Source organism: Cheilinus undulatus, linkage group 15 (genome assembly GCF_018320785.1).
Source record: "Cheilinus undulatus linkage group 15, ASM1832078v1, whole genome shotgun sequence".
Taxonomy (NCBI): Eukaryota; Metazoa; Chordata; class Actinopteri; order Labriformes; family Labridae; genus Cheilinus; species Cheilinus undulatus.
The window spans coordinates 41967045-41984447 of record NC_054879.1 but is presented as its reverse complement, the minus strand read 5'-3'; the positions used below and the strand labels follow the sequence as shown (position 1 = coordinate 41984447).

Here is a 17403-nt window from a genome sequence, read left to right as displayed (position 1 = left end):
AACAGCGATATTCATAATCCACAGAACATGATGCAATAGAATTTAAATCATGCATTTCAGATGACATAAAGTGTTTACTGAGGAAGTTCAAAATACGAGGTATTTGTTGGCTCACGTTTGCTACATCCTTAGCAAGTGTTTGGATTTAATACTGCATAAAACATGCATTTTAAAATGTTTCTGGTCGACTTTGATTCAGCTCTTCAACTAAAACACAGCAGAGCACACAGATCCATGCCACACAATGTGCACAGTCACGTTTTAAAGTCCAGTTAACAAAGCTTCAACACAACTCATAAGGCATACCCCACCCAGTAAAACCATACTGACGTTCATAATAGCTGTGACAGCACTTCAGTAGTACACGGTTCAGTGTTTCAGTTTGTTTTTGGAGGTTTTCAAAGCTGCTGATGTAGCATTTGTGAGCTTTGAGAAAAGCTCAAAAGATTAACTCAAAACCCAGGTATTTAAGAAATATGACTTGCTTTCTGGCATGACAAACACCAAGAGGATACTGGTCTTTTTATTTACCCTCAATTTAGCCTTCAGTTAGCTTAGATTTGTAAAAAGAAAATGGGATCATGGGGAAACCGTAGGTCTAGGCCTGTCCAGAGAAAATAAAACATCCTCCCTGATTATCATGTTAAATGCTGGCTGAATTATCAAAACTTAAACTCAAGAGTATAAATACAAATAACTATGTGAAGAAGAGTAAGAGAAAATTTGGTATGTTTTGTATATTTGCACATAAATATATCTTTATAAATACAAACAAATGCCATATATTAATCAGTTAAAGCTATGTATAAAGCTTTATAATGACTAACTTGATAATAATTGATGATGACCTCTGAACTTTGGGAGTAACATATCACTTATTAACATACAACGTTACTATTTGAAGTAACTAGTAGTGTTTCTTTTTTCACATTATTTATTACGTCACGTGAAACAGCCAACAACTACATAAAATCAACTTTTATTGGGATCTGATGTGGCAGGTGAAATTAAGCTAACATTAGCACAGTAGCATCTTGGGAGAAAGAACGTTTGGAGGGGGTCTGGCTGCACTTAGATCATTTTTCTGAGACACTGTATTTCTCAGAAAGGAAGTGCCATAATCTGTTGGTATAATATATTTCCATTTTACATTTTTTTCATTCAGCTTTGTTCATAAAGTTGGTTACATTCATTAAATAACGGCATTACAAACTGAGACTGAGAAACATTTTTATAGATGAGACAAAGGAAAAGCTAAAAGGTCTAACAGGATTAAATTTTGTGGATACCTGTTTTTGAAGTAGTTACAGGAACAATTGCTTGCTTTAGCTTTGTTGGCTTAAGCTAATGCTAACAAAGCTATGCTAGCTTCATAGTTAACATTACTACATAGGACAGTTTAGTGACTGCTAATTTAAGCTAACTAAATCTAACTCATATAGATACGCAGCTGCTTTGTGAGCTTAGCTTTAGCAAGGTACACTACATAGCTGTGTTATCTATAGCTAAATTAGCTCTAAAGTGACATTTAGAAAACATAGCTAAAGCTAATTTAGCTATGTAGATAATGTTACCATATAAGACAGTGTAACTATTGCTTATTTTGGCTAACTAAAGCTAACTTAGCTTTATAAAGACATTAAATACATAGCTGCATTGTGAGCTTAGCTTTAGCAAGGTACGCTACATAGCTATGTTATCTATTGCTAAATTAGCTCTGGCAATGTTAACATTAAAGAAGGCTAACTTAGCTACATAGATAACATTACTACATAGTACAGTGTAACCATTGCTCATTTAATCTCACTAAAGCTAACTTAGCTACCTAAATACATCAGATATGTAGCTGCTTTGTGAGCTTAGCTTTCACTAGGTAAGATACATAGCTATGTTATCCATAGCTAAATAAACTCTAACTGCATGAGCTTTAAAAACAGCACTAAGGCTAATTCAGCTATGTAGATAACGTAGATACATAGCTTCAAAGCTGCTTTGTGAGTCTAGCTAAGTTAGCAACATTATCTACATATCTTACACAGCTATAAGCGTGAGCTATACTTAATGCGTAAATGTTTTTCCTTTATGCAGATTGTTGACTCGGCTCTATTAAACATTTTGCAGTCAGGTTTTGAAGGTCGTATTTTAAACTTTGCTGTCACTCTAACCATTGTCATAATCCTAAATTTAAAATATCCTATTTAATTTCAAAAGTTTAAGCATGTTTTTCTGTCCCGAGGTATACAGAGTGTCAGATGAATAGACCCTGAGAGAGGCCAACTAGAGAGGAACAGTTCGCAGCCGAACTGTCTCTGGGTATTTTTGGATGCTAATCACTATCACGGCAGACTGTATCTCATAAATATGGAAGAGGAAAAAGGGCCAATGAATAAATGTTTTTTCAGATGCACTGTTTTTGCTCTAATTCTGAGATTAAAGTCAGAATTCTGAGGTAAAAGTCTGATTTTTTTTTTCTATTTTTTCCCCCAAATTCTGACTTTAATCTCAACTGTAACCTCAGAATTCTAACTTTAATCTCAGAATTCTGACTTTAATCTCAGAATTCTGACTTTAATCTCAACTGTAACCTCAGAATTCTAACTTTAATCTCAGAATTATAACTTTAATCTCAGAATTCTAACTTTAATCTCAGAATTCTGACGTTTTTCTGGGAATTCTGACTTTTATCTCACTAGTAAAAAAAAACTGTCTCATTTTTTTTTCAGTGGCACTAATCCTTTTCTGTAAGAAAATAGAGAGAAAAATAGAGACCACTAGGGATACAGAGCAGGGTGGTGAAGAGGAGGGTGGTGAAGAGGAGGATGGTTAGGAAGAGGACTGATAAACCAAGCTAAATCAATGCTGTCTGTTTTTAGTGCAGACTGAAAGTGAGCTTCTTCTTTATTTGTTGCTAACAGCCTTGACATCTGCCACCAGGCTGCCAGCTAAAAGGAGCTGTAACTTTTAATAAATCCACACCACCATCTTAAATATTTAGCTGAGTGTTAAAGATGTCTTTTTGCTCAGAACAACACCTTTTGTAAATCCATGGATGTTCTGTGATGACTTGGATTTTGTTTGTGGCTGCTGATATCTATTTTGTATTTTATAGTAATTAACTAAACTGAGGCTGAAATGTGATTTACATTAATAAAGTTTATGACTCTATAATACTTGGCAGAAAAGTGATTCTGTTTTTGTGTGGTAATATTACTTTTCATTATTTGTTTCATAAAACCTCTATTTCAGTCAATCCAGTTCCCTAAACCTCAAAACCCCCCTGGCCCCTGTACGGCAACAAAGACATAGTCTATCCCTAAAAAGACAAAAAACTGAATATAATGTTTGAGTATTAGGGATGTAAATGTATGGTGTAGTGTTAGGCTGACTGTTAATGGCCCTTGTGGTTTGCTAAGCTAACTATTAGCTTTCTCTATTTATTGAAAAAATAAGAGTGTTTTTCTAACCGAGTCTCTGCCAGAAAGCAAGTACATTTTAAGTTTTCAAATGTAGCTTTTGTTTTGAATGTAGATTAGTGAGGAGGTCATGTTAAACTTAGACATTAATGTGGTATCTGAAAACTTCATCAAGGCACATTGTGTGTGTTTGTGACAAGTGAGACCCTGCATTTATAAAACTGGGTAAAATAGATTTCTTTCAGTATTTAAGTTAATGCTTTGTGGCTTCCATGGGGTCAAGACCTAACTTTATTCATTGGTTGTATAAATTATGGCAAAAATAATTTAACGTACTATCTAAGTATCTGTGAGGAGGCCATGCATTTTTCATTAGGATCTCAAAACAAGGCACAGGAAGGGAGGGAGAGGTGCACTCCATTTGCATTGCAAGTGCCGTCAAAGGTCTTGCTGTCCCCGCACCCCTTTATCCTTCAGAAACGTAACAGCCACAAAAACAATCCAGAGCTTACATGGTTTCAAACAGCACTTATAAATATCTCAATAGCCTTTGTACAGATTTACAAAAAATATCTCTGTTACCTCAGACAAAATGCAGGCAACCAGGAGCAAAAACAGACCACAAAAGTGACAAACATTCTTGTCCTATACACTCCATGCCTTTGTGCTGAAATTGTGTGCAATGCCCAAAATAGTTGGTCTTAGTTCACTGGTTGACTTGTTGACACAGTGGTTTGAGTTTCCTTCCTCACACGGTGTCGTCAGCTGATTTGTAGCTGCTCCGACAAGTTTGCCAAACTCAACTCTGTCAGCCTTCAGCGTTGGAAGACTGAAGGAAGCAGAAAAAACCTTGACGATAGCGCCACACTCAAGTCCAAAGCTCATCTCTCGTAGCAAAAGCGAAGAGGAGCAGAGCCCAGGAGCCTCTGCATGCATCGCACTGCCTCTGCTGCAGGCTGCACTTTAAGAGAAAATAAGCTAATGAGATCAGCTCAGGGATGGCATCTGAAGCTAACTAACAGATTTGGATGGTTTGCCATCAGCATCACTGCTGCAGCATGGTGTGCTGCCTGTTTTGACCACAGTGCAGCCGCTTTTATCCGCGCTGTCGCCACTGCAGGGGCTCGGGGGTGCTGAGATGCTCTGGCCACGTTGTCTCTTCTTGTTCAGTTCCTCCCATTTGGCCCTGTTGGCTCTGATCATGTCAAGCATCGGCTGAAGTTTGGGATTCAATTTGACGAGGGTCTGAAGAGAGAGGGGAGAGAGGAAGGGGAAAGAATTGAGAGAGCAAAAATACACCAGAAATACTAAGACAAAACAAGAAAGGCTTTGCTAAATAATAATAATAATAAGTGTTTTTAACTCTGAAAAGGCCACATGCTGATTTTTAGGTATAATACAAAATTGGATCTGATTCTTTTCATCAACTTAAGTCCTGACCAATACCATCAAATATTTGAATATTTTGTGAATTTAAAAGGTCACATATTTGACCATTTGAAGACCATATTTGACCATGTTTTTGTTGGTCTCAGAGGTCCCCAAAACATGCCTGTGAAGTTTATTGCCGATAAAACACTCCAGTATTGGATTTTTGCATGTCTAAAACCCCTCTGTTTCAGCCCTTCTCAGGACAGGCTGTTTCTGTGTGTGTGGCTGTAAATGTCTGACTCCGCCCCTGACCACGCCCTTCTCAGAAAAGGAATGTGGCTCTCCTGATCCTCCTTTCAGCTGCTGGAGGATAATATTTTTGTCTTCCATATTGTCACTACTGAAACATAAAAGTTTAATGAGAAAATGTAATGATCTCAAAAGCCTTTTTAAAGATCCTGTATAAATCTACATACATTTATATATGTTTAAGAAAAAATATTCAGTTTGTGCAAATATTTTTATTAGGGCTATTAACATTAACGTGTTAACGCTTGTGATTAATCTTGAAGTCTTAAAGGCTTAAAAAAAATAATAATGCATTTAATCATATGACTTAGTTTGACCACAACTTGCTCCCATAGTCCTCCAGTGCAGATGTTTACGTGCCTGGAGTTAAAGAGGTGAGAGGGTCAGACACAGCCAGCAGTGATGAGTGAGGAGACAGACCCAGGTCTGCTTAATGGCAGTTTTCTTTTTAAAAGCTGGAGAATGTTAGTTGAGATAAAACCAAAACTGTGGGTACATGCTGCAGGGATGAACTGTCTTTACACCGAAGCCCATCGAGTCTTAAGTTCCACCTTCAGGCAAAGCACATCTTTGCTAATGTTAGCAACAACGCTAACAACGACACGGGATCAAGCCATGGTCATCCCACTCTGTTCAGCTGCTTCAGGACAGTTTTCTTCTTCAGCTGCTCAGATAAATGCTGAAAAGTGCTCCAAAACTTTGAGACAGTCCTGTTTATTAACAATATTAATCCAGTGTAGAAATCTGCAGTGAATTGGCAAAATTAAATTAATTAGTGAACTTAACAAGCTGAAGATGGAAAATATGATGCATTCAGGTAACCTCGGTAAATTGGACGACTGTATCCTATGTTATATGTTCAAATTTACATAAAAATGGGAAAATTTAGTTTCTGATGAGAAACTTCAATAAATACAGTGTGAATATGTGTTTATATTTGAGGGATATACAATAGATGTGACAGACTGAATCATAGCTTTTTAACTCAAGCACTCAGCTAAGACCACTTGTAGTTTAAATATTTGCCCTTTTTTTGTCTTTGCGCCAAACTATAGAAAGTATTGATAGTGGTATCAATAAGGACTCAGATCAGCACTTTAATGATTTGACAGCCATACATTTCTTGTCTTTGACCAGTTTTTTGTTGAGACCAGCTGTAGAGCACATAGGAATGGCGGCCATCTTGAATGGACACCAATAATTGTAATGTGCTTTTGTGACCACAGGATGGCAGACAAAGAGCCCATGAATGAGGCTAACAGGTCAAAGTTTAGCAAAGTTAAGAGTAAAGGTGCCCAAATTGTAAGGCCTAATTTGAAGGATGCTGGGACATAGGAGGTTAGGAATACTGTACGTTAATCTCGTATATTCCTATTTGGTCGCAGCACAACTACTGTCCAGTTTGGGCCTTTCGGCAAGATTCTTAACACCAGGAACATCTGTCCCAGATGTGCATCACTTTGGATAAAAGCTAAATGACATTAAATGTGATGAAAATAATTTAAGATTATTTAAAGACTTGTATTAGTATTACTAAGTATTAATATTTTTTCTTAGTATCGGTGAGAACCCTACTGTTAGTACTTGGGATTAAAATGGTGTTAGTTCATCTCTACTAGAAGGAAAAGCAACAGCTTGACTGTTACGTGACAGAATGTCTGCTCTTTAAAGATTAGCATACCACGTATGAGTGAGATTAGACGCCTTTGTCCTCTCTCTGCGAGCGTTTGTGTAGTCAAAGCTGTCATCCAGCATCTGAATAAATCACCTGAGAGGCGGTGTGGGGGGTGGGGCAGGGATTCTGTGCCTATTGGATTTCTAGTGAAGTCAGTAATGATTATTATTTCATTAACCTCTATTTCATATGGAAATGCAACATGTGGGCATGGGTCCCACATCCCAAACAATGAAAATGTTCATTTATTCACACAAACACACAAGTAAATGGGCAAATTGAATGAAATAAAAAGCTTGGTAAGTGAAACACCTACACTCTGGAGTGAGTGTTGAATATATGAGAGCAAAATCAAATCTGTTGTTACTCTCTGGGAAAAACACAACTAATCAAAGCTGCCAATTAACAGAGCTGCGTTTCCATTTAGACGGTGTTTTCACAAACTCATATGAACAATTAAAACACTGTGTGGGCAGTCGACCGGAGAGCTTCATAATGTGGCCAACTTCAGACATCAAGACTATTTTGTTTGTGGAAAAAAAAAGCCTGTCTGCCTGCATTTGTTGATCAGGAATTCATTAAACTAACTCAAAGATGTCTGTTATTAAATAAGTCTGATGCTGTTCACCTGCAATGCAGAGATACATGAGAGCATTTCCATTTTAGATAATTTTACATGTAGTTGATATCGGACTATCATTTCTGATAGGTTTTAGTTATTTTAGAGTTTTGTGTGTATGAAGTCATCCTGAAGCTGTTAACTTTCAGTAAAAGTAAGAAAGTCAAACTTTCACTGCCTTCGGCCTCTGAATAATGATGATTTGCACCTTTTTGTCTCCAAAAATAAAATAATGGATTTTGTTGAGTTAGACTGCTGTTTCAAATAGACTTTTTATCTTCTGTACTGCCTCTGAAGAATTGGTTTTTGTTTCAGAGTTCTTAGTTTTATTCATTAGATTTTAAAATCACATGAGAGTTGTGTAGTCTGTCTCCCACTGTCGTTTTCTGTCTTTTAACCCTTGATGACCTAAAATAGAACAAGTCAGAGCATATCATTATATTTTTACGTGCTGTAGTGCCATTTTAATAGTATTTGAATTGGCTATACATCAATACAACCCTTAGAACCCAAGTTTTAATGATATGTATGTGATAAGTCACAAATTAACAACTAAACAAATTAAATGGCTCAAAAGTGCAAAAAAACACAAGAAAAATGAAAAGCTTTTTTTTTTTTAACATATTTTCCTAAATACAGAGATGCCGTAGCTGTATCCCTCAAAATTTTGATAGTAAAAAAGTTGCGCAAAATCATTTCAATAAACAAAAAAATTGTAGTATGTTCAAAACTTTATTTTTGAAATACACTCATCTTTATAAACTGTGGACAAAAAACATAAAAAAATAATAAAATTGGGCTCTTTTTAAAAAATAAACTCTTTTCAGTAATGCAATCAAATCTCTAAGTGTGCAGATACTTTTGAGCATGCATATGTTTGCAGAAGACCATGTTGAAAAAATAAATACGACTTGTGACTGCAAGAAAACAACACAATTATAGCCCGGATTATAATATATTATATTGTTTTTGGTGTGTGCACTTTAAACTACATTTCTGCAAAAGAAGGAAGTGTATTTCTAGAAGGAAACAGTGCTCTGGAACACATTGAATGTGTGAAGTGTTAGTATTACTCCTCCAGTTTTATATGCAAAAAGAATTATTGCTCTATCTCCTTTGGTTACAATTCTACCCACGGTTAAAAATAGATATGCAAATTGGAGTGCCAGCGATCCTGTAGGTTTAAAGGGTAAATTTTATATTTAATGTTTATGATGGTATGTGGTCCACAGAGGTTAAAAGAGGAGAATTTCCCTTTAATCACATAAATCGTTCCTATACAGCCCCCGGAGGATAATTTAATTCAGAAAATTTAAGAAAGAGAAAATATGCCATGCTATTGTTTAACTTTTTTTTCTTAAAGTTCAAATAAAACCTTTGACAGCGACTTTTCAAACAAGAATCGTATCAAAAATAATTGTATTTCTGTAATTTTGCATGGTAAAAAAATACTTATTCTGGTTTTAAATAAAACTGATTATTTAAGGCTCTTTGGAAGGTTATTATACCTAACTAAAACTAACCAAATAACTAAAACTAAAATGTAAAATTAATTTTAGTTAACTTAAACTAAATAAAAACTAAGCTTTACAAATAAAACTTAAACTAACTGAAAGTGTTTTATGTGCTTAGAAAAATAAAACAAAATACAGTTAGGAACAAAATGTCCTTAGTTTTAGTCTTCGACACTAGCAGACTGACTGACATGAACATCCTTAAAAAGGAGAGAGTAAAATTGCCTGATTTCTTTGCAGAAAACTTCACACAATGGAAATTTTAGTTCTTAAGTTGTATAGAAACATTAAAATTGAATAATTAAAGTAAAAAGTGATGAGACTTTTTGGATCTCACCCCTGGCAGGTATCCCTATTTGCTGACAAAACCAACACTAATAAAGCTAAACTAAAATGAGGCATTTTTGCAAAATGAAAATAAACGTAACTAAAAACAGCAGTAAAAATGTATTCAAACTAAACTGAAAATTGGAATAAAATGTGAAAACAAAATAAAAATTAAAACTAATGAAAAATCCAAAGCTATTATAACTATGGCTTTTTGAGAGTGCAATTTTCCTTTTTTGAGAATCTACACAAAAGATCTGTTACTGTAGTGGATATATAATGATCACTAAGCTAAAAAGTCTAACTCTAAAAAAGCATTTAAAACTGTTATTATAGGTTTAAAAGGTTTCAACCCGAGTTGAAATGGGTTGAAATAACAGTATGTGTTAAAAAAAAAAGTTATGTAAAAAAGGTATTGTATTTTGTTAAACTTATATTTTTTTAGTTCATATTTCCTGTTGATTCGTTTGGTCTTGAGATTTGTTTGTTTAGGTGTACTTCCGGGTTTAGCCACTAGGGGGAGCAGGTTGGCTGCGCCTCATTCATTACACTGTTCAATGAGAGCCGGCAACAACGTGACTGTCTTTTTACTGCAGTTCTCCTCTTTACAGGTAAAAATGCAAGGTTAAAAATGAATGAAACGGTGTGTAAAAGGTTACTGTAGTTAAAAGGAACATGTTAACAGTACAATAAGTTGATTTTATATTGTTTTAGTACATTAATTCAGTGTCTGAACCTTGAAAGCGGCATGTATGCTGAACGTGTTTGCTAGCTTATCACTGTAGTCAGAGCATGGTGGATTCAGCACAGCCTTGCAAGAGTGTGTGCATTTTCTGTGTTAAGTATTACTTTATATTAGCGGTGTAAAAGTACATGTATTTGTACCACACTGATTCAGTATGGGCCTCTCGGTACAGTACAGACATGTACCAAACTGATACATGTGAAACGAAGCTCATACATAGGCGGAAAACCAGAGAACAACTCACTGTCACACTGTCCTGGCAACCACAGCAAACGACAGCAACAGCCTGAATATTCCCAGGTAAAAGTGTCCTGTTCAGCAACACTTTGTTTCCCAGTAAAATACAACAGTGGACAAAGACAACAACAGTAGTGCTGACATTATTCAGCAGGTGTGTCGCAATCAAAGCATTTGAAAAGGCTCCACTCTAACAAGAACGCCACTGTAACAAGGAGGAAACACATAAAGTCTCGCCAGCAGATCTTTTTATGGTAACTATGGTGCTCTGGTTTTGTGAATCAAGTTGCTGTACCTTCAACTGTAGGAGGGGCAGAGGGGACTCCATCATGTCTGCAGCTGTGTCATAGGTAAAGTTATCCTCAGATTTCATACGGCTCTAACCTCTTTATCCACCAAGATGGGCTGTGAAAAGTTCTCCCAAAATTTATAGTAGGTCCCCTTGGTTAAAAAAGTAATCCAGGGCTGAAGTCCGTGTTGTAATCAGCAGGATACATGCTAATTAGCATGCGTCACAAGCTAACTTATGGTTGTATGATGATGTGTTCAAGTTGGCTGGGAAATTTTAATGCTTAAAGAATGGGTATAAATATGTCAATATATCAATAAAAATAACCTAGTAATTCAAAATTGTGTTTATTAATATTTTTATTCATAGAAGACCTTTCGTAAAAGGAGGCTGCAGCATTATTAATAATTTAAATGTAATTTATTCAGCCTGTTTATTTCAATACAATTTAACAAATTTTTTTTTTTTAATTTATATTATTTATGCGCTTTAATTACTGCACTGAAAATGTATCGAACCATGACTTCAAAACTGAGGTACGTACCGAACCGAAACTTTTCCGTACCATTACACCCATAATATTAGTTCTAAATACTAGCAGATACTGATATCATACCGATGATATTTTGCACCCCTACTTTAGTTGGAAATAAATTCAGCGGCTCCACCAGCCAGGTCCGTCTTCACATGTCTTGGCACCAAATTCTGTCACCCGCCAAATACTGCAGGGGTATTTTGGCTTCACTTCTTACAATGGATTGAGATGAAGACACACTGTCCATATTTATATACAGTCTACAGGCTAAACTGTCACAGAAATGTCTGCAGCTCAATGTAAAATGGAAACAACTATTCCCAACAGAGCCAAATTCATGTGTTTTTAAGATTATAAAAATGTTCAGTGTTTAAAAGCATCAGAGCGATGTAACAGCATGTGGCCTACGAGCATCTACTGGGTTAAAAGAAGAGAGTTTCCCTCTTTCTCCATTAAATCCACTGTGGTACAGTGTCATGGGTTTGCACAGCATCATTATCCCTCTGAGGTAAACTCACAGGCAGAGGAAGAGAGAGACTGTCATATGGTGGGGTGTAAAGATGGAAGGTTATATAATGGGGGTTTAATATTCCACAAAGTAGCGAGCCACCACCAGGAGGAGGAGATCAGCGAGATCAAGAAGAAGAGATCTCCCGCCCACGGACAAAAACCCTGCCGCCTCTGAACTCCCTCTGTTCTCCCCCCTTTGCAAATTTAATTGGCAGCAGTGTAATCGTGAGCTCCATATCTGCATTCTCCAAACATCAGCCTTTATATAAGACAGTGTGGAGACAAAGCCCCCACACAGACTACACACACCTCTTTTGATGCTTCAACCTAGACTACACAGACAATAACAAGGGGGGGCTGAGATCAGTCTAACTTTGGTCAGCGATACCGTACAGTAGATGTGAGGATTATTTTTGATTTCTCCTCTTGATGATGAAGAGTGACGTCTTTGATATGGTAGGAAAAAGAGGAAATATCTTGAATAACTTAAGAACTATTTAATTCTTTTAAAGATTTGTCTGCTTTGTGGATTTACCTCCAACACATCTCTTAACAGGCCTGAGAGTGCGCATCTTTCTCCCACACAGCTGCCAGCGGTGAAGGGGGAGGGGAGCTTGTGAGCCTCTCTTGACGTCATAAAGAAAACATACGCACATGCATTACTATACTGGCTAGATGCAGTATAGATTTCCATTAATTCCCCTGAACGACAACCAACAGCTCTAACCCAGAACCATGCAATCCTTCTGCCTGGATAACAAAATAAAATCAGCTCTTTTTTGTATGTTTTTTTGCAAAAGAAATCTTAGAAGAGCACTGCAGTCAAGAGTCAGACCTTGCTTATTTCATTACTGTGCAGCAAAGCCCAGAGTACACTGTCTGACTGAGGGGATTTAACCTGACTACCATCACCGTTCTCTTCACACACTCCACTTCCTCTGAGCTTTTTCGTGCCTTCACAAAGAGCAAACTCATTCTGCTCCTCTCAAAAGAACAGGATGCAACCTTGAAGTTGATTCAGAGCTTTCAGCGCAAAGAAAGAGAAAGTGTCTTTTAGAAGGAAATCTGTGCCCACAGAGAAATAGGTGACAGCTTCATCGCTGACATCACTGAAGGCAACAATGGCTGAAAGAGGAAGGACAGTGACTACTGATGGCAGGAGTGGATGTGTGATAAACGCCAAACAAAGAAGGCCAGAGAGCTTTACCTCATACAGCGGAGCGCAGATTCCGTCAATCCATTCCAGCTGCAGCCCGGGCAACTCATCCTTTCTGTTTCGATCAAAGATGGCCTGAAACACAAAAGTTAGAGTCCATTTTCTCATTCATGCTCAAACTGTAGAGCCAAGAAGGCTGAGCAAAGTACATGCATTCAAAATCTGCACAAAGTCTAGTACAAATAGAAAGAACTATGTATATGCTAGATTTTTCCCCATTTCCTGCTTCTTTCTTCTTTTTTCCTTTATCTCAGAGGAACATACTGTACTCGCTTATCTCCTACTCACACATCTGTCAGACAGCTTTAGCTCAGATCAAAAGTTATGATCCTGCTCCTATTTAGTAAAAAAAAAAAAAACACATAAAATTTCAACCAGATTTTTTCAAATAGAAACAAGAATCAGAAATTTCTGCAAATTAAACTTGTAGCCTAAAATCTCTTGTAGCCCACAAAGGCAAACATTTTCCTTAGGAAAGACGAGCAGAAAAATAAAAACACATGCAACCAGGAGAAAGCGGCAATAGTTTCTTCAAAAATTCTGTTTCACTATCAGTCCCCTCACCTCCCTTCACCTTCCACATATCCCTAACAGACTAATTGGAGATGATTCTTACCTCATAAAGGTCCTGCTAAGGACTTGCAAAAAGGTCAATATAAAATACTGGCTTAAAAACGTGCCCTACTGCTGGCCTCTTTATAAGCACTGTTAAAGTTCACATATTATGCAAAAGACACTTTTTCAGGCTTTTCTAGCAAAAATTTATGCCCCTGGCCTGTCCACAATCCCCCCAGGAATCAGAAAAATCCATTCCCTCCCCCTCTCTCTTTCTCCACCTTTCAGAAAATGTGTGCTGAAACAAGCCGTTCTCAGATTTTCCCCCCATGATGTCATGCGGGGAGTTATCCTCGCCCCCAGGTTCGGTTGGCCCTCCCCGCTTGGAAGAAAGTTCCACTCTCCTCTCCTGATCCTTGTCTCAGCTACCAGCTTAGAGGAGGATCAGCAGAGCCACATTCATTAAGCCACATTCATTTCCTGAGAGGAGTGGAGTCAGACAGCTTATTAACATTTCAAGAATCTGAAACAGATTACTGTTTTTAGACATGCAAAAATCCAATACTGGAGTGTTTTTTCAGCAACAAACTTCACAGGCATGTTTTGGGGACCTCTGAGACCAATATAGACTTGTCTTTAAAGGGTAAAATATGTGACCTTTAAACAGATAAAACAGATGAGCTACTCTCTATGACTCAGTAAAAACATTTGGAGAGTAAAACTGGGGGGAAAAAAGAGATAAACCTTTAGAGATGAATATAAGCTTTTGTGCAATAATTAATTTCAATTAGGAATTCAAGGACAGAGCACTCTTGAACACTTGTCTTTTATATTTTCTATCTCTTGTTTTCTGTATTTGATCTACTTAAAATGCTGATGTAGTAATGTTAACTACATAGATGACATAGCTATGTAGCTAACTTAGCTAAAACGGCAAAAGCTTGAGCTCATTAAGCTCATGGATACCTATACTAACAAAGCTACAAAGTTAACTTTAGCTACATAGGCTACCCTGGCTGGCGTAGTATTGTTATCTACACATCTAGTGTATCTTTGTTAGCTTTAGCTAAAGCTAACAAAGCTACAGTGTGTCACTGTTTTAATATCTACTTCTAAAATGGCTCAATACACAATTTACCCCTGGGTTTGACCCCTGACCTTTTCTCTGTTTATTTATGAAATCATATTTAATCTGAAAAAAAGGAAAATTCAGCACTTACAACCTGACAGAGACAGATGACGATGTGCAGTCAGATTGCTTTGCAATCATTTATTTTAATTTTATCACTTAAAGCTCCTGTGAGGAGTTTTGCTTGTGTGAATTCTGGCGCCCCCTATGGACAAAATGGTATCTCTTATGTCTTGTACACATGCAATATGTGTTGATTTTATCAGTCAAATGTGTCACTAATTAATTTCAGTACCAACTTAAAATCTCCTCACAGGAGCTTTAAAGTAAATATTGTTGATAATAGCCACATACTAGGACTTAAGTTGGACATAGACATTGATTGGATTATTTTTACAGTGTGGTATTTTTATTTTCACTTCAGTAAAGGATCCATATACCTCTACCTCTGCTAAAGTGCTGCTGCTGACGCTCAGTTCCAGCTAAATTCTCCCTCGGCTCTTAAAACAATCGAGTTCGCTTCATGTACATTTCCTATTCTGCCTCATTCTCCGCAGCCTAAGCTTAAGAGGCTCAGTGAGGCTGTGCTTCAGAGATAGTTACCGGGCTACAACTTAGAAGTTAATATTTAATTTCCAACACCCACACACGGAGCGGTAAAGGTTTGACACAAGCTGCAGACCTGAGGCTACTGCATTAGTTATATCAGAGAGGGAGGAAATGTGGCCTGGCTCGATTAGTCCACGGACATTAATTGCACTCGGAAAGCTGTTGGTTCCTCCTTTAAGGACTCAGTCCAGCCTTCAAAGCTGCTCAATCAAACATACTGAACTACTCTGTTGTGCTGCTGTGGCTTTAAGAAAACCATGGTCAGCTTATGAGTAAAAAAAAACCTCTCTTTTTTGGACTTAAGTCTTTTACTGCCATTATTATGATGCTATTTTTACAGCTATATGAGAGAACAAAGAATGCCATTACACCTAAATATATGATGGCTTTCCAGCTGAATGAGTAGAGGGGTCAGTGTTTGCTTTAAATCCTGTGTGGGAGGGCTTTTCCCCTCTTTTTTTTAAGAATGGCTGTTACACTGTCTACAATTTGCTCTTGGCACTGTGCAGCAAGGCAGCAGAGCGGTCACGCTGACAATTCACTTTTCTCGCACTACGAGACACGAGCGCTCATGTTTCCTACGCAGTCAGTATGCTTTTGGAGACTGCGAAGAAAATCTATCTTCAGCATCATCAGCTCACAGAGGTCACAGAGGTGAAGCAAACTGCACGAAAGCACAACAGCAGAGGCGGTTTGGATGAACTCACCGAGGGCGTGAGCTTCAGCTCTGATCTTTCTCTGTCGCCCTGTTCGAAGAACTCACTGGTCACCAACTCTGCCACCTGGAATAAAGAAAAAAACATTAACTGTGGCTGTAATTTGACTTATCAATGATCTGCCTTTAGATTATGAGATTATTTGATACAAATCTGAGACACTGCATCCATAGAGGATTTAAATAGTCTGACCAACACCCCCAAAACTGGAGATATTAAATAAAACAATCACTTTAAAGGTGAGCAAGAACTTCTATATTTATAGATCCTTGTGTTTCTCACCTTGCGTGATATATCCCAGGGTTTAGTGACAGCACCAAGATCACACGCTGTCATCATCATGGATCTGAGAGAAATCATTCACATTTATTTCAGAAATTCTGACCTTTTTTATCTTAAGATCAAAACCAGAATTAACTTTATTGGCCAGGACAGGAGTCACATACATGAATATTGAATCTGCACTCTTGTTACCTGCACATGTCTCTATGACTCTTCACGTTCCAGTTGTACTCTCCATTGCTGACCAGCTCAAAAAACATGTTTCTGTTCCTGCAAGGAAACAAAGCACCATTACATGTGGGTGTGAGTCATGGTAAATCCACAAGGGGGCGGTGTTACCTAAAACAAGCTTGGAATCAATAGAGAGCAGTGCACACAAACAGTCATTGTGACTTAGTTCCTACTCTCTGTGGCTGTCTCTGCTGGGAGATTTAACCGTTTAATAAGCAGCAGAACGTACTCAAAGTAAAGCGTGAGGTCTGTGGCTAGGATGGACTGTTTGAGCAGCTGCATCAGGTCGCTGTACTCTGTGGACGACAGGTTGGAGAAGATATTGTGACCCTGTGGAGACACATAAAAAAGTTACAGGTTAAAAAAATCTCTGTACACAGAATCCATATAGATAGATATTTATATTTATGTGCTCTAACTACTGAAACACAGGGTCTATATTACTTCCACGGTGGATTTTGACTTAAACGCAGAGATGGAAACAGCTATTTATGTGGAACCTGTTAAGAAATCAGTCTAAATATACAGTGCTTAACAAATTTATTAGACCACCCTAACCCTAACCAAATTAAGGATTATGCCACAGCTGCCCTAAATTAACAGCATTGGTAATTACCTAAATCATTTTAGATGTTTCTGCGATGGTTAATACACCAATATGTAGAAGCTCTTTAACCCAAATGATATTTTTAATGCTAAAATGTAATTATTATTTTTATCCATGAATTTATGTCAAATTATAGTTATTTACTTACATCCCTGAACAGAAAAATTAGTTTTATTGGTTGAATGTTATACTTGATTCATTTCTGACTTCTCAGAGAAGCCCAGTGAGCCGGCTCAAATTTGGGTGAATTCAGTTTGAAATCCCTCATTCCTGTTAAAAATGGTAAAACATCGAGAGCTAAGTGAAAATGAAAGAGTCCGCATTAAAGCACTTCATGATGCTGGATGGTCTCTGAGACAAATATGACAGGTGGTCTAATAAATTTGTTAAGCACTGTATATTGCTTTAAGATACTTTTTAAAGTTGCATAAAGCTAAAAGAGTGACAATCAGACATGCAGTTGCATATACTGATATATCTCTGTAATAAAGAACGATTTTATTTATTGATTTAA

General features: G+C 37.2%; 1 protein-coding gene across 1 annotated transcript in view; it reads right to left on the bottom strand.

Moving 5' to 3' along the window:
- Positions 1-4424: 4424 nt before the first annotated feature.
- pde11a (phosphodiesterase 11a) overlaps positions 4425-17403 on the bottom strand; it is a 73005-nt gene continuing 60026 nt past the window's right edge. The window contains exons 15-20 of the mRNA XM_041806386.1: positions 16512-16612; positions 16244-16321; positions 16052-16115; positions 15761-15835; positions 12752-12835; positions 4425-4658 (exon numbers count right to left, since the gene is read on the bottom strand). Coding sequence (XP_041662320.1) covers positions 4425-4658; positions 12752-12835; positions 15761-15835; positions 16052-16115; positions 16244-16321; positions 16512-16612 — 636 coding nt within the window. The remainder of the gene's footprint in view (positions 4659-12751; positions 12836-15760; positions 15836-16051; positions 16116-16243; positions 16322-16511; positions 16613-17403) is intronic.